An 18,417-nucleotide genomic window follows, 5' to 3' on the forward strand; every position below is an offset into this window, starting at 1 on the left:
TGAAAGCTCGAGACCAAGAAATTGCAAGATTGTGGTTGATACAATTTGACAAATGACTTGTACAGAATGATATAGAGCATTTTTCATCAGAGTAATTGGAAGATGGATAAAAACACATTTTATGTCTATTACTGTGCAAAATAATTCCTGTGCTTACATACATTAGGCTGACCAATAAACTCAGTGCACTTAGTTTACATCTCAAAAAGTTACTGCTAAAAAAGCTTGATGCAGTTGTCCAGTGGCGGTGTAATTTATCAGCAGCCATTTTCTGATAGCAATTATTAAATCAAAGCAGAACATGTAATATGAAACAGCAGCAATAAAACGTTTTGATATTCTTCTGATGACCCCATTTGGTGGGGGTCTGAGAGCCTTTCAACATAACGCTAATCTTATTAGTATGCTTAGTTAATGAAATATTCTATTATATAATTTCTTCCCAACCTAAATATGTGTGCATGGCTGTGAGTCTCTGTGTGTGTGTGTGTGTACATTTCTCCACAGATGCAGTCTTAATGACAAGAATGTGATGGTTACTGGCTTTTTAGCTTCTCAGTGATGAAAAGCCAGTATTAATTTAGGCTACAGATTTCATTTGTTCCGAACAGGAAAAACAATATAAATCACTTTTAGAGTGATTAGAGAGAGGGTTAGATTAATCCAGGCCTGATTAGGGCATTATGCTGGCTTGTTATGGACACACAGGGTGACTGACGGTAATTACTGTCTGTAATAGGAGAGCACACACTCTGTCAAGGCATGAGAGCCGCGGGCACAGTGTATGTGAATTCATGTGTGTGCAATTATGTACTGTATGTGTGCTCACCGACTGAAACTGAATTGAAAATGTTTGATTTTCACCAATTACACACTGAAATATGTAGACTGCATGCAGTCAGATTATAAACTAAGAGCAGCCTTGTGTGAGAGGCGGACAGAGGTGCTGTGAGGAGTACACGGGGGGAGAGGTGAAAGAGTCATTGCTTTGTTTATGATTATTGATATCCTTAGACAAACATATTCACCTGGATAATAAAAACAGATGGCAGGTAGGTTAAGGCAAATATTACCATGCAGAAAATTAGAGAGGTGCTAAATCAGCAAATCGAACCTCACTGTTTGGCAACACACACACATACAAAATGCACACACACACACATCTAATCCATAAATGCAATATAGACAAGATCTAAGTGGAATTTCTACATTTGAAAAAAAAAACCTGATTAATCTCTATCAATTTCACATAATTTTCATGTAAAGATACAACTTTCATTTTCATTTGTTACAAGCTGCATTAATACAGAGGCTGTCTGACTGCCATTAGAAAGCATCCAGCAGATTCAGCAGAGTCTGCCAATATTGTCTTTATTACGGGGAATTTCCTGCAGGTGTGAAGCTAAATATCTTTTACAGTTTGGAAGCAGACATAAGGCACTCAATGAGATGTGTCCCATTAAAGGCATGGAAAATAACTATGCATATTTAGTAGGACACTGCACAGCTCTCCTCCAGCTGTGCACTCTCACCACCCAAAGAACTCAGTCTCTCTCTCTTCATACTCTTTTCCTCCTTCTTCCCATTCTTCTTTCTCCTCTTTTTTTATGGCATCAATTGTTCCTTTTCATCACATCATTGGTTGAAAGAGAACTTTAACACGCTGTTGGCTCAGCAAGAGCGCCACATGATTTGATAGGCTGAGAGCCCTCTGTCTCTTTGGGCTGTAAAACAACAGTCGAGAAGCTTATTTTATGAGTGCACGCCTCTGCTCTTTGCATGTTTATGTCAAATATTTGGAACAAATGGCATCCATTGGCTGGAACAACATAGATAAATCTAGTCAATTCACAGGCAAGGAGAACAGCACAGGCCACTGAGAAAGTGGCCCACTTGATGGCTGACAAGAGGAGTGCTTGCATTATTCAATTAATACCTGAAAGGGTACATTTTATGCAGCATTTACAAAAGCATCCACTAGTCTATGTACGCACATAAATACACAAACACACACATACTCTCACACAAACACGGGGACTTGTGTTTGCATCCTGGGAAAAGACTGGACTCCCCTTCCATTTTGCCAAATCAAATATACAGTGAGAGCAAGCTAAAAGGCACTTTCAATCAGCCGCTCTGGGTCTGTCTGTCAATCTGGGAACAACAACAATCTAGCCTACTTGGAGTGGTCTAGTCAACATCCATTCCCCAATAAATTCAATCAGTGATGCTTTGTGTGTGTGTGTGTGTGTGTGTGCAGGCGCGTGTGGGTGTGCATCAAGGTGCGAGTGTTTATGAGAGAGGCAGAGTGAAAGAAAGAGACCATTTCTGACAGGGTTGTTTTAGAACAACAAAATATCACTTTAAAGTGATGTCTGCATGTATGGACAAAGTTGAATATTTAAGGAAAAATATATAGACACATACAAGTTAGGAAATGCTGGAAATACAGAAGTGAATGAATTTTACTTTGAGGGCTTTTCTATTCCTCACTCGAAGCGACAATAGGAATCTCTAGTTCACCAAATAATCTTAGAAAGGCAAGTAGCAGAGTTAACAGGCCTGAGCTAATGACATTGATGTGGAGGGCTGCACGCTGGAGTGATTGTCTGACTGCCTGAGACCCAAAAGAAGCACTAGCAGCCTCATCATGGACCCGCACTCTCATTATTTGGCCACAAATGGAAATGCAAATCGCTCGCTTTGCTGCGGACGCCTCAAATTTATTAAACTAAAAGGTTTAATTTCCATTTTTCTCTGCATCAGCTTTATTTATAAATGTCGTGCCCTATGAAGACCCTGTTATTTTCTCCCACTCCTGCAGGCTCTTAACAAATCTGCTCATTAATATGGAAATGGAGAATCAATCGCTTTTCCGGCGACAGAGGGCTGTTTCCCTCTGCGGTGTGTAATGTGTTCTGACTGGTCATCAGCACAAACAAACTCGCATGCATACACACAGCATACATCAAGCTATAATACCCTATATCTATATACAGAAGATCTCCATCCCTATATTTAGATAAGCATAGCACATTCTGCATTGTATTTTACCATCTATTCATAACATCAGTTGAATACTGAATTTTTTCATCCCCTTTAGACATTGTCAGGCTATTGCCAGAATGGCACCAGATGTTGCAGCATTAGTAAGCCATAATATCAAGTGCTGCTTATCCAACCTTTCAGAGCCCTAAAATAACACTCATAGACCTTAATGAGATCTAATTATGCACAAGGTTCTTATTCAGAGCAATATGATGATAATTGCATCCGTGGCTTTTTACACTTGGTCGTCATGTTGGCCAGTAAATTGCTTCTGTTTTTCCCGCACCGTCTGTCCGCCCTTCCCTTCCCTCTCTCTCTCTCTCCCCCCTCTCTCTCTTTCTCTCACTCTCTCCCCCTCTCTCTCTCTCACTCTCTCCCCCTCTATCTCTTTTTCTGTCTTTCTACAGTCAACAGTAGGGAGTGAACTATCTCACCTATCCACTCTGGTCTGCGACCTAATGAACATTTCTAAATGGCCATGACCAGCTGGTTAAGAGACTAATGTAGCAGCTATTAGCCAAAGCGGTTGTTTCCTCACAGAGTCATCTAAGGAAAGCAGCATTAGACGACCGGGAGAAAGTGGACAAGGACGGGCAGATCCCCGTTTTCACACCTTTTCTCCCCCCATACACACATATACAGTACATGCATGCACACACATTGCACAGCCTAGCACAGCATGTTTATCTTTCACATTCTACAGCAAACAAACCATGTGACGTATTTTCAACCCACAGTGCATTAGAGCTTATTAGGGCCACAAGGTGTGTGATTGTGTGTGTGATTGTGTGTGTGTGTGTGTGTGTGTGTGTGTGTGTGTGTGTGTGTGTCTTATTAGGAAAATTCAGTTTCACTCAAGGTCTCAGCACTGCGGTTGCAGACCACTGGCCATTGATTATTCATAGAGTCTGTGATTGGCTCCATTAATACAAGATTAGGGGAGGAACCGATGCTCATTTTGTGTGTGTGTGTGTGTGTGTGTGTGTGTGTGTGTGTGTGTGTGTGTGTGTGTGTGTGTGTGTGTGTGTGTGTGTGTGTGTGTGTGTGTGTGTGTGTGTTGAAGTTGAATTGTAATGAATTCGCAGTTTGTGTTTATCTAGCATCCATCCAGACAATCATTAGATAGGTACAGTATATAAGGCAAAAGAAGCACATTAACTGGCTATGAAGGTGTTTAGCTGCTTATTAACAAAAGCCCATTAGTTTGATTTAAAGGTATTAGGTGTTAAGCTGCTATAAAACTAAAGAAACGTGGTGTCTTTGTTTAAAAATGAGCAGCAGAATTCAAACAGTAAAAAGGGAATATTTTAACCACCATCATTTACAACATACTGTAAGATTTCAACCTAATAGCATTTGTTCTTCAATTGAAACTTAATCTGGGTAAATGGTGCTTAAATGTTTAAATCACATTTACAGGCTGTCAACTGATCTGATGTTCTTCACATGGTCACCCTTGGTTTGAATGAAAATAAATTGATGGAAAATGAGAAAGGATTCTGCAAACCACGGTTGGAGAGACCTTTTGGATGGTAGCTCCCCCAAGTGGGCATTTTTGACAAATAACAGAATCTTGAAGTCAGTGAGGAAAAACACACATACACCACAGGAGCTCTCAAGGGGGGCTGGTACTTCTTATATGTGGACAAGTGAGATAAAATGATTTCCAGTAAATTGTTTGGGATTGCTCCAGATAAAGAGGTCACTGTTACATATCATGAAATAGGCAGTCTAGGGTTTTCCTATCCACTTCTTTCACACGGGCACAAACAACAAAGTGCGCAGTAGACACTTCCATATATCACCATCCTCATCATCATTATCATCATTAATGTAATCATCTTAATCATCAAGTAGAGGAGATTGCTTTGTTATTTGACCTACAGGAGCTCAAATATTACAGTTTACTGAATAATCACAAGGATAATGTAAGAAAAAAATTTTTTTTTTTTTGTTTCACTTTAGTCCAGGTGTGCAAGTTTTGCCTTTTCGTTCCACTTGTGCTTTGAGGTAGTAAAGTTTTAAGTTTTAAAATGGAGATGGTAAGAGAAAGTAAAAGCAACTATAGGTTTAGGTTGATTTCTTTGTTTGGGAACTGAAAGGTTAAAAATACTTAATTTATTGCCTTGCTGTATGGGTGCAGACATGCTATGAAAAGAATCTTGAGAGCTTAAAAGTAACAACTCATTTCAAAATACTGTATTAAAAGCAACATACCTTCACTGGAAATGTAATTTAATATAGAAGAAATGAATGGAGAGTAAGGTGCACTTAAAATAATAGCAAAAAGTTACATTCTTTAGGTCATTCTTAATGATTAACTATTTACAGATAATTAGGTGAGCAGCAATGTTGCAATTCGAGCATTTTACCTGTGAGAAAAGTGAAAAAGAAATTAAAATGTTGACCCGGTGACCTGTTGATTTTTTTTTTTTAATACTGTGGCATAGTGGCAAAATGGTTACACCAAGAAGGTCCTGGGTTCAAATCCACTGGCTGGTTTGGGCCTTTCCCTCTGACTACCTGGATTCTTTCTGGGTTTTCTGGCTTCATCTCACATTCCAAAGGCATACAAGTTAGTTTAACTGGTGATTCTAAATTGGCCACAGGTGTGAGGTGAATGGTCTGTCTTTATGACAGACTAGCTGTGCAGGGTAAATTTTGTACCCCACCTCTCACCCCATGACAACTGGCATAAGCACAAAGAATTAGATGAATGGCTGGGAAATAAAGTGGAGCAAACAGTACAATATTTACTTTCAAAATGTAAGGGAGTACACACAGACACACACAGAAAAAAAAAAAGTACAGTACTTGAATAAATATACCCCAGATTACCCATTTGGCAGAGTAATCTTGGATGTGGGACAACTGGAAAGCTGGTCAGGTGATCACCAGCTCCTCTAGTCTACATGCTGAAATATCCTCAGGCAAGATTCTGAGCCCTAAGTAGTCCCCGATGCAGCCCCTGGCATGTGTGTATGTGAATGTTAGGTTAAAAGTGCATGGGGATAGAAAAAGGCACTTGTATGAATGTTTGTGTGAATGGGGCCTGAAGTAAGAAAGCATTATATAAGTAGCAGTCCGTTTACCATTGGTTTATAGTTGTTATAGAATTTGCACCAGTAAGTTCAGTAAAAACATGAAATGGATGTAGCTCACTCTGCTGATAAAGACAGTGTGGCATGTTAGCAGGTTTTCAAATTCAACCAGATCCTCCACTCGGTAAAGTACAGCAATCAGTGATGTGGGGTCTACAATCTAACTGTGAGATCACTTCTGGTAAATTTCCTTATATTATCAGTCAAGGAATTTGCACCAGTAAGTTCAATATGATCCAGAGGGATCTTGTGTTCTGCATACAGTGTAAATAAAGATCTGTTTACTTACATGAAATCAAAAAGCTGGCACAGAGTCAGGCAGCGCGTGGACTGGATCAACTTGGTGATAAACTCTCATGTAATGTTTTGCACACTGCACTCTGGAAATCTGGAGTCTGAATGCAACATGTGAATCTGTAATCATCCATGTTTAACTCTCAAAAACTCACATACAGATTTACAATACACCAGAGGTCTCTCGTGCAGTGCACCGCACCTATGAACTCTGAGGTACCGCACCTGTCCGGGCATCAGGCTGTCCGCGGTGCTGAAACAGTGACGTAGAGGGTTCTGTTAATCACGCATCCTCTCCTCTCCTGCCATTTTTGTGCTACTGGCTAACTTGCTAATCAAGGGGTCTCCATCGGCAGGAGGCGGAGAAGACTGCAGGCGGCAGAGAGAAGCAGTCAAATCAAAGGATCTGAGTCTTCCCTGGAGAATCGGGGAGTTCCCGCACACAGGAAGCTGTTGTTAGAAAGGCTACACGATGTCCGATTTTGACAGCAACCCGTTCGCAGACCCGGATTTCAGCAATCCTTTTCAGGTAGCTGACACGGCTAGCTAGCTAGCATACGCTTGAAAACCCAGTGAGGCCAGTCTTACTTTAGCATCCCTGCTTGCCGAATGAGCTAATCGTCAAATTTAATACCTCGATAGTTTTGTAGAGGAAGTACCGAACAGTTACATGGCTACACCGCACTGTTGCTGAGGGTGTCTGTTTATAACGTCTTTAAAGGGATTATTTAAGCCATTTAAGAACAAAGACACATGATGTCAATGCTGGTTAGCATTAGCTCTGCCCACCGTCTGTAAACATTTGCTGGCCCCTGCTAGCTTGATAGACAGCTTACCGGCTGGTTGGCTTCAGATTCGTTTTTGTGCTCAAATCACACTGAGTATAGTTTCACAGTGCAGCAAACGTTTAGGTGCCTTTGCAATAACGTAGACTAATATTGTGGAAACACTGCCATTGTCTTTGTTTTCGATATTAGGTAAATGAAGGGAACAAGCCATTTATGCTACAGCTGGCAGTTTATTCTACCTATTATACTAGACCACACGCTGCCAGAAGTCTGCAGGCTTTCACCTCAGCAGGTGTTGACTCCCTTTACTTGAAGTTGTTTATGAAAGTGTGTAAAGCTGCAGGCTGTTGGCTTTTCATGACACATGGTGGGCTGCCCTGTGAATCCCACTTTATAGTGTTTCAAATGGCCTCAAGATTAGTACAATGCCATCATTAAAGTGATGCATGTGAATCTTGTTTTGTGTGAACCTATCAACTTCTCAGAGCTTGGTTTTCAGAAAACTACAGGCTGTCTTAACAGCATCAAATGAATGAAGGTTTTGGATTTGCAGCTTTAGTTTTAAACCCCTAAATTCCTGTGTGGACCTCTCTGCCCTGTAGGATCCTTCGGTGACCCAGGTGACACGATCTGCCCCTCCTGGTGGTCTGGAGGAGTATAACCCCTTCACAGACGCCAGAACGGTCAGCTTTACTGGCATCTCCATTGATGAATAGTGTGCATGCATGCGTTTATGTGCTTCTGAGTCAGTGACCTCATTTTTATCTCTTACCCTCTTTCTCCTCTCCTCCTCCGCCTCTCAGTCACAGAGGATTTCAGTGACAAAATATGACTGTGGCCTAATTACACTTTTTTATTCAGTGTCTTTCTTCCGGTTTCACAAGTATTAACATAGTTAATCTCTGCTGGTTTACAGGCAGCCCCAAGAAGTGCCCCCAAATCTACTCCCGCACCTTCCCAGAACACACAACCTGCCATCATGAAGCCCACAGAAGAGCCACCGGCTTACTCACAGCAACAGACTCAAGTAATACACACAGAAACAGTCATATACAGTGAATCGCATCTAGTTTGCTTTTATTTGTCTAGATTAAGGTGACAGCCTATATTCCTATTATTTGCGGTTCAAACTACACATATTTTGTTAGTCACACATTTTTTTCCCTCTTCTCTTTGCTTCAGCACATTCAGTTCATCGAAGAAAAATGGATAATAGGTTTAAGTTTTGAATTTTGCAAAACTCAATATAAAAAGAGCTGTGTGTGTGTGTTATATGGCCATTAAACACACAGTGCCCAAAGTGCAAGTGCTGAAAAGTAATTGAACACATGGCTACTAAATATTTCTCTGGAAGTGGTGTGTTGTTTCATCATTAGCGAAATGCAATAATGCTAACATCTAGCCTGGAGTTGATGAAGAGTTGGAGTTGTCTGTTAGCATGAGGAATAAAGAACGTGACCATGCAGGTGAAGACGATAAAAGAGAAAAAGGCTCAAAAACCAAAAATCTGTCAGAAAGAGGTGGTTAGCTTGTCAACAGCTGGATTTGTTCTGGAAAAACAGGCATATGCAAGAAAAATATAAATGTGACCTCGTAGGCTAAGGAGCACAGGTGTGTGGATGATAACAAAATCCTTGTTTGTCTTGTTAAGTACACAAGACACAACCTGATGAATGTAACTGGAAGTTTTATCATTTCTGTGGACTTATGGAGCAAAAATCAACCTCAGTCCAATATTATTGCTGACAGAAGCAACAGGATGAACCTAAGCTTAGAGCCAAAGTGGATAAAAAGTGCTTTAGGGAGAATATGTGGTATAGTGCGAACTGATCCTAGTTTGACTGAGAAGTTTTCCACATGTTGAAAAGCAGACTAAAGTAAACTATAGAAAAAACTCAGGGGAGTCAGCTAGTCTAAAAGTAATAAAAGACTCAGAAAACTGTTGAAGTTAAACACTGTCAAAAGAAATTCTGCATATGTATTTATGAGCTGTTTTAAATAGTTAATCAGATTTGTTGAAAATCAAATAGTATTTTTAGTGTTGCTGAAATAACTGGGGCTTTGCGCCGCACCTTTAATACGCAGTGTTGGATTAGTTTGACAAGTGTGGCTAATGTTAGCGGTGTTATCAGCAGCAGCTTTCGTTCCTTACGTGTCTTTCAGAATATGGTTAAACATTCTTCCGGTCAGTGGTTATATGTCGGTTTACTCTGACACATCCTACATACGAGTACTGCTATTACATACATATATACACTCATACAACTGTTCATTTTCTAGGTTAAAGTCCTACAAACCACTCCGGTTTGCACAGCTATCTGTCTCATTTTCTACCTGCTTGTTTACAGTTTCCCATCAGAGAATGGGAGAGAGGTGCTGCTCTCTGTGGTGGGTCGCTTAGTTGACCAGTATTTCTGTTGCGGAATAACAAGAGCAGCAATGTTTAATTGCCTTGTTAACTAGCTGTATAGAAGAAGATGGTTAGTGACTCCCAGGGATCCTTGACTTTGGGCTCTATATGTTAATGGGAATAAAAATTGAAGAAAAGGAGCAAAAAAATGTGCAACTGTCCACATACTTAGAATAGCACTATAATTTACTACACTTTGGTTCACTTTCCTCTTTTTCTTCATATACTTATCTGTTTTCTGATGGCCCAACAGCAGCGTAATGAGGTACTGACATTTCATTTACCCTTTCATTTTACTGTCTTGAATAATCTTGTTCTATTTAACACCCTTTCCTAGCTGTAGCTTTCAACTTACAGCAGCACTTTAAAGTTGTTTAGAACTAGCTGATAGAGACAAGCGAGTGAACTGCAGCAGCTGATCTGTTAAAATCAAAACCCTTCTTTTCTCTTGTTAAACTAATTTGTAAGTTTTCTCTAAGTTGAAAAAAAAAAGCCCTTCATTATTTACATTATTGGACTTCATATCATCCGTAAGATACTGGATCGTGAGTTTTAAGAGTTTGTATTGATCTCAGGACCAAGCACGTGCTCAGGCTGAGTTGTTGAGAAGGCAGGAGGAGTTGGAGAAGAAAGCAGCAGAGCTTGATCGTCGAGAGAGAGAGTTACAGTCCCACGGAGCCGCAGGAGGTCAGTCAGTCCATCAGTCAGTCCATCAGTTACCCATTTGAATCACTCACATACTTTAACCTCAAAGTCTGAATTATGGTTCCCACTTAGAGCTGTATTAGCAACAGTATTGATCGGAAAGTTGACGTCTTTTACCATGGCACTGACTTATCTGTCATGGCATTAAATTTGTGAAGAACATTTTAACTCTGAGCATATACAATATTAAAGTATGGAACAATAAATGATCCAGTTCATGTTTTGCATTTAGCCAATAAACGTCCAGGTGATCAAATGGATCAGTGCTAGAAGCACAAATATTGAGCAGGATTGTTTTCATCGTATGACTGTACTTAACCTAATTTAAATCCCCTGTCACTGGGAGAAGAGTCTTTCCTCCAAAAGCCTCTGTTCTGTGTAACAGAAGTGCCATGTTTATGCTATATTATAATTTTTATTGTGTTGTGTTTGTAAATTATAGATTGGATAATTCAGTTCAATTCAATTTTATTTATAAAGCGTTTTTTTTTCTTTTTATAGAGCAGTAAATTCTTTTTCCAGGCTAAATGAAGATCTTCTAAATTAGTGAGACACCATTTCCTTTCCTGTCTGCTTTAAGCTGCGCGTTTGCGAATTATACCACGGAGTCAGGCACTTCTGATTTGAGGCTTTCGTTTTCAGAGGAGCCACAGTATCCAGAGTCATACACCGTGAGGATGTAAAACTATTGACGAGATAATCTACTTCTCTGGGAGCAGAGTTTAGGTAGCTGCTCTGCACTGTGTTGGCACATGGCACTGAAGAGCATAATGAAGAAATTGTATTCTTAAACGTAGTTACAGCACTTTCAGAAAGACTTCTACTGTAATAAAACTTGTTCCCCACTGCTGTGTAGTTAAAGTAAATGTAAATGTTATTAAGAAATGATCAGACAGGAGGTGGCTTTCAGGGAATACTGTTAAGTCTTCAGTTTTTATGTCATATCCAGGATCCAGAGAGTGGTTAAAGTGGTGGGTGGGCTCATTTACATTCTGAGAGAAGCCATCTGAATCTAATAATAGATTAAATGCAGTGTTGAGGCTGTCATTTTCAGCATCTGCATGGACATTAAAATCACCCACTGTAATTATTTTATCTGAACTGAGTACTAAATCAAATAAAAAGCATAACAAATAACAAATAAAACAGGTTTTTTGAGTTTTCCAATTAGGGTGGACAAGGCTAAGAGTCAGGCTTTCAAGCAGAGAGACGTTTAAGACATCAGGTCTTTGCGGGACTTTTGTACGTAACTGGAAATCACATTTAAACCCCATGTGGTAATCACAATCCTTGCAGGCTGCGTCATCCTGATGTCTAGTTAAATTTCTAGACAAGTGCGCATCAGGTTACGGCATAGGGTTCGGGGGGATTTCCTCTTGCGTACATAGGGTCAACACAGAAGTCTAATTCAGGCCTAAGACTGCAGCTCTGCTTCCTGGTTTCAACCCTGGGTAGTCACGTTTTGGGGGGTTTAATAAATTCGGCTAGATTTCTAGAGATGAGTGCTGCTCCATCCTAAGTGGGATGGATGCCGTCTCTCCTAACAAGACCAGGTTTTCCCCAGAAAGTTTCCCATTTATCTATAAAGCCCACATCGTCTTTTGGACTCCACTCAGGCAGCCAGCAGTTCAAGGAGATAACAGGAATATCTTTGGACTGAGTCTCACCGCCTCACTTTTTTGTTTGTTTTTTTGGGGGGGTTTTTGTTTTTGTTTTTTTTGTTTGATTTTTGTTTGATTAGCCACAGAGGCAATCTGCAGGAGCCAGAATTGGGTTGTAGGGGATCAAATACTTATTTCACTCAAAGACATGCTAATCAATTTATAACTTTTATGTGTGTTTTTCTGGATTTTTGGTTAATATTCTGTCTTTCTCTCTCTCTCTCTCTCTCTTAAACTACCATAAAAATCAGAGACTGTTTATTTCTGTTTTAAGTGAGCAAACTTACAAATTCAGCAGGGGATCAAATAATTATTAGTATAGGTAGTAGTGTAGATTTCCTGACAGGTTCTTAATTATATCTCGGGTACTTCCAAAGTGATCCAGGCCAAGTAACAAACATTTCATGTCAATCATTCATACCTTACTCACATTTACTTATTATAGGGAATATATATGGTGGTGGTGGTGGTGATGTAGAGTGCAACGTATTGTGATTTTTCTGGCTTTGTTTTGACTTGTTCAGATTCTTGCAGACAAATCCATTAGTATCCTTCATAATATATTAGCTTAAGATGAAAATGGCTCAACATCTGAACACTGCTTCGCTTGTCCACGCAGGGCGTAAGAACAACTGGCCTCCACTGCCGGAGAAGTTCCCTGTTGGCCCATGTTTCTACCACGATATTGCAGTTGACATTCCTGTAGAGTTCCAGAAGACCGTAAAGATTATGTACAACCTTTGGATGTGTAAGTGGACCATTGAGCACACCTTTAAATGCAATTCCTCCAATCTTATTGTTTGTTTTAGTTCTTTAACACTCCCCCCACATCAAGCGGGGTCTACAAGTGAAACCAAGTGATCTCCAACATTTCTCACTTAAAAAGATCAACCATCTTCTCATTCATAAGAATTTGATTTGAAAATGTTGCTTAGTATCACTTGAGGTTTACACTGTCCTTTTACTATTGTGACACTGAAGTTCTTTGTCATTTTTGTTTATCAGTCCATGCAGGCACGCTCTTTGTGAACATGTTTGGCTGCTTGGCCTGGTTCTGTGTGGATGCATCTCGTGGTGTAGATTTTGGCCTAGCCATGCTCTGGTTTCTGCTTTTTACCCCCTGTTCTTTCGTCTGCTGGTACAGACCACTTTATGGGGCTTTCAGGTAAATTGAAACAAAACACTACCTTTTCACTGAGGTTTGAGGTCGAAGTCTATATAGAGGTGTGGGTTTCATTGCTATATTTGGAAAATGATAAGTAGTGTGAGTGGGAAGGATGAAAAAAGACACAAAAAAAAAGATTAGGACATTAGATGTAAGTGAAAATGGACCTGCAGGTATGTCCTCCAAAATCTTTTCTGCCTGTTCACCTGTAGCTGTGGCCAATCAAAAAAAAAAGTGCCTGCATCTTCTTAAAGGGTCAGGCTGACTGAAAACCGCGGTGCCCAGAAACACAAACAGCATTTCTCAAACATCACAAATTCAACAGATGTGCAAAAGAAATGCCCATCTTCCCTTCAACATACATAAATTAACTTATGGCAATTACAGATTGGGAGATATGAAAGTAATCTCTCTGACAAACACTTCTCTGTGGACAACCATTATGTGATGATGAAGGTAAAGATAATCGTTTCCCAAATATGAAACTGGGAGTTTTGACTTTGCCGTGTTCTTACCCTGCACTCAACTATTTCACGCATAAAGGCTTTGAGAGAATGAAGGAAAGATTAAGTAATTAATGTTTAATGGAGGATGAACTAGTGGCATAGTTGAACTTTATTCTCTCCACATTGCTTTCTTACAGTTTCTTTTTTTTTTTTTTCCACTGCAGGAGCGACAGTTCATTCCGCTTCTTTGTCTTCTTCTTCGTCTACATCTGTCAGTTCGGAGTTCATGTTCTACAAACCATTGGCATTACGGGTTGGGGAACATGGTGAGTATTTTGTGCTTGAACTGATCCAGGCCCTCTGTAAGTGTAGACTGAAGCTCCCATTGTCATCTTTTTTTTTGTCTTGCCAGCGGTTGGATTGCAGCTCTAACTGGTCTGAACACCAGTATCCCAGTAGGGATCATCATGCTGCTCATCGCAGCCCTCTTCACTGCGCTGTCTGTGGGCTCGCTCATTATGTTTAAAAAGGTAACACAACACAAAGTCAGCATCATTATAATTGTTTTAAAAACAACATCAGTAGATACTACCCAGTGTTGTCATACTCAGTCATAAATTACTAAATCACAAAGACTAGAAATGTGTTTTATTGACTTTTAAAAACTGTAAAATATGATTTTATATTTTTATTTAAAGATGAAATCCATACAGATATTGACATATATAGTCTGGATATATTTTATTCAGCTTATGTACACTAATATCATCCTTTAAAAAAAATTAAATGAAAAAAAAGAAAAACATTTGAATTGTATATGTGTATGTGATTTTTGTGTAGGGTTTGTGGTTCACTTTGCATTATTATGAGTATTTTAATTTAAAATAAAAAAGACAATGAATGTGGTAATTGTTTATACCTGAGTACCAAATTTCATCATGATAGATGAAAAATTCACTGAGATATGAATTTAAAAATTTTGCCAATGATGAAAGGAATTTTTTTTTTAATTAAAAAAAAAATAGCAACCTTGACCTTTGAACTTGAAAATTAAATCATATGTTCTTGGGCCCCTAAAGAATATTTCCACAAAGTTTTAACAGTTTTGGTTCAAAACGTTTTGAGTTGAGATAAACAAACAGAGGTGAAAACATAACCTCCCTCCACCTCTCGGTAGGCAAAGTAATAAACGCGAGATGTGGCACTCAGAAACTCTGTGGGAGAATTTCGGGATACTGAAGATAGCAGGTGTGCTGAGCAATTCGACACCTGAACCGGGGAACATGAGAACCAGTTATGTTGTTGTACTGATGCGTGTGCACAGTAGAGGTTCACAGCAGTTTTAACTGTGCAGTGGCAGGCAGATATACTTGTAACTGTAGTAAAGAGTTAGATTAGTGTACTCATTAGCACAGTTTGGAGGAGGCAGAGACACTGATCATGTCGGCTGTCTGGATTCAAACATAAATGAGGTCATTAAGTTGGGTGACTTTGTAAACATGTAGTAGAAATATAACTTGCACAAAGAAAAATAGCTTTTTAACTCTTAATCTGGGCAAAGTCACCAAATCAAATTTGAAAGTCCAGTCAGTTCAGTTTTTATGTGCTGGTAACCACTGAAATTAAAGCTATGGCTCCCTCCCCATTCATTTAAATGGGAGGCTTGGTTTCATTAGCTTAGAATAACTGTCCAGAGATGTTGCCAAGACAGCTGCCAATTTGGAAGACTAGGAGGATTTTCATGGACCGAAAGAAGGCAAAGGTCTAGACAATCTAGAAGTGTGTTGGGAATAAACAGAGAATTGTTGCAAAAGAGAATCAGTGCTGTGACTGGACAGGAAGAGAAACATCTTTCCAATCAATCGTGCAATGCTGCGATGCAGGTCTTGTGGTAGATTTATACAAAATAATTTTAACTTAACTAATTTCTTGTCTTCTGTTCACAGGTGCATGCACTGTATCGCACCACTGGTGCTAGTTTTGAGAAGGCTCAGCAGGAGTTTGCAACTGGGGTCATGTCTAACAAGACCGTTCAGACTGCAGCTGCCAACGCTGCAGCCAATGCTGCATCCAATGCTGCTCGCGGGGCCTTCAAAGCTCATCCATAAACACGTGTGGTTCACATGCTCAGTGCTCACACAAACACATATACACTCATACACATACACACTGACAACATGAAGATGCACAACTCTGACCCTGCTGGTCCTCAGATCAAATTGATATTTATGAATGTTTGCCCTGCACCTACACGCTTTGCTTAAAAAGTGTGACGCAAAATAACCAACAAGTGGCCAGAGTTGTCCATCTTCACTTTAAATCATATATCAGCTTTCCTACATCCACCCGGTTAGCTTTTCAGTCAGGTGACTATCTGCTCACATCCCACAAAACATCCACCAAGTGACTCGAGGTGTGCTCTGACTGTGTGAGATTTCATCCCACGCACTTACACACTCCTTTCCTTTCCTTGTCCGTCTGTCCCCTCAAGGTGATCTTAGGTCAGGTAAGGGTCACAGTTCTAGCATACCTTATTTTTGTGAGGGTGATGGCCTCCAAATAGCTTCTTGCCTGATAAATGAAAAGTGATCTGATCATGGTGTTTTGCACAGTTTGGTTTTGTTGCCCATATACTGAAAATGGCTGGGCCTCTGTGCAAATGTCTGCTTCACTTTAAGAAAATTGTGGCTCTGACTCTTTTTTTTTTTATTATTCTTTTTTTTAATAATCCAGTACTTGGTCATTAAGCTCTGAAAGGTAAATTGTACCTTGTCCTATATCTGTGCTTCTGTTGTGAGACAAGTACCATTCTTACTATGGTAAAAGGAAAAAAAAAATCATATGAATAGGAATATGTCTGTATGTTCTTATTTAAGGACCTGCCCCTAACGACACCTGCCAGTTGAACAATTACTCCTGCTCTGTGTGCTACTTCGATTGACAACGTGGGCTGGTTCAGCATCTGTAGATTTGACAGCATGATAGCAGCATGCATGTTTAGCACACCCAAGGTAGCTAAGTCTTTGGCAAAGTCATTCTATCCACTTCCTTTTGTTTCCAGCTACAGGTGGCTGGTTTTGGGTGAATGTCCGCCTACTTATTTTCCCTCAGTTTTCTGGGAGGACTGTTTGCATGTCCCGGGGGCTGCCTGACTGAAGACGACGGTTAAAATTTTCATGGTTCAGTGCACTAAATGGGGAAAGAAAACTGGAAATACTTGCTTTTTCCTTTATGTGTGTATTACCGCAGAAACTATGTGGTCCTCATTTGTTTTTGTAGCTCTTCATACTCAAAAACTAACGCTGCTATGAATCTGAGAGGGGCTCTGTCGTGGCCTCCCATTGTCGTATTTCCTGTTGAAAAGGACGCATACCATTCATAGGGATTTGACCTGCCTTTTTCTCGCAGAAGAATCACTGTCCATGGTCCTGGATAAAGTGATGAAACTACCATTTTTTTTTCCTGAGATTAACCTGCAAACATAAACTTGTAAAAACACTCACACTGTGCATATGTACACCACATAGGCTAACACTCTTTTTTTTTTCTCTGTCAGTAACGGATTACTGGCATTTGAAGTTTTATAGCCAAAATAAGCAGTAATATAACAGAAGATTGGACTTTTGGTGACGTCACTATGATACACTAATTTATATACAATAATAACAGTGTTATTCAGCACCAAGTTGTACAGACTACTGTCACTGATGTGAAATATGGACGTGGGTTTTATTTCTTTTGGGGTTTTTTTGTACTTTAGCACATCTCATAGTGGTGGTGACTATGTGAAGATGTGCATGGTAGATGATGGGTGATGACTGGCACTGCTGTTATTAAAAATGTATAGCATGAACTTTATAGTGGACAAAATACTGTCAGTGGTAGTTAGCTGAGGGTCGGTGATTTGTCCTGAAAGAATAAGCTTACATCTCAGCAGTATTGTTTTGGTTTGGTTCATTGCACATTTCTTGTTTTATGTTGAACTTAGCCCAAGAGAAAAACACGTTTTTATTTATGGTGTAATTTAAGCTGTTTTTAATTTTGTTTTATTTGGATTTTTTTTGTTTGTTTGTTTGTGTGGTTTTGTAATGATACAGTCATAGCATCGGCTAGATTTAAAAAGTTTTAAAAAGGTGTTCAGTGACTTTGCAACTTGACCTTGTAAGAGGTGTGCTTGTTGTATGAGGATGTGTGTATATGATGGGTATGAAAGAGTAAAAAAAAAAAAATCTCCAAGTGTCATTCTGTGTCCTGAAAAGCTGTGAGAAATCTACCAAATGTCCATAAAGATTTGTTTTCAAATCTGTTTGTGATGCAATTCCTTCCCATGTTTTACTTTGAGGTATTATTTTTTCTTACATACATCCACGTGATTCCCATGTATCTATAGTTTTAATCAGTTGTTTGATGAAGCCATGCCGCAGTTGGTAATTTCTTGATGTATTTGATGAGCTGGTCAGCAGTACGGGACAACATGTTTGAAGTTTGCTAACAGGAAACTGTGTTTTTGGCCTGTGACCATGTTCTTTCACTGAATCAGAGAGAAAAAATAAACTCATCTAAAAGGGACACTTGTATATTTTGTAAAGTTGAAAAATTGATCCCCATTATCAATCATGTGTAAAAAGAAGTAATGCACTCTTGTCTGGCCTTTGTCGCATGTGAAATAGTTTGAGTTTTGTATATTTATGGTATTAACATTAAATAAAATTTGAAAGAAATGGTTGTGGACTTGTTATATAATTACAACTTCTATCCACTTCCTGTGCAAATTAAAAAAAAAAAAATCTTAAGAATGA

The 18,417-nt window shown here is 39.4% G+C and overlaps 1 protein-coding gene across 4 annotated transcripts; it reads left to right on the top strand.

Annotated features, from left to right (window-relative positions):
• Nucleotides 1-6,717: 6,717 nt before the first annotated feature.
• LOC115785476 (secretory carrier-associated membrane protein 1-like) lies at nt 6,718-18,316 on the top strand. Of its 4 annotated transcripts, XM_030737138.1 has the most exons (10): nt 6,726-6,972; nt 7,834-7,914; nt 8,148-8,258; nt 9,895-9,906; nt 10,217-10,328; nt 12,627-12,755; nt 13,013-13,172; nt 13,843-13,944; nt 14,031-14,148; nt 15,565-18,316. In XM_030737138.1, exons 1-10 carry the CDS (start codon nt 6,916-6,918, stop codon nt 15,724-15,726), a joined length of 1,044 nt encoding a protein of 347 aa, XP_030592998.1. In that variant the 5' UTR covers nt 6,726-6,915; the 3' UTR covers nt 15,727-18,316. The 4 variants fall into 4 exon arrangements, with proteins under 4 accessions (XP_030593001.1, XP_030592999.1, XP_030592998.1 ...); XM_030737139.1 differs by lacking the exon at nt 9,895-9,906 and having other exon boundaries at nt 6,721-6,972; XM_030737140.1 differs by lacking the exon at nt 7,834-7,914.
• The last annotated feature ends 101 nt before the right edge of the window (nt 18,317-18,417 follow it).

This window comes from Archocentrus centrarchus, chromosome 9 (genome assembly GCF_007364275.1).
Source record: "Archocentrus centrarchus isolate MPI-CPG fArcCen1 chromosome 9, fArcCen1, whole genome shotgun sequence".
NCBI classification, from domain to species: Eukaryota; Metazoa; Chordata; class Actinopteri; order Cichliformes; family Cichlidae; genus Archocentrus; species Archocentrus centrarchus.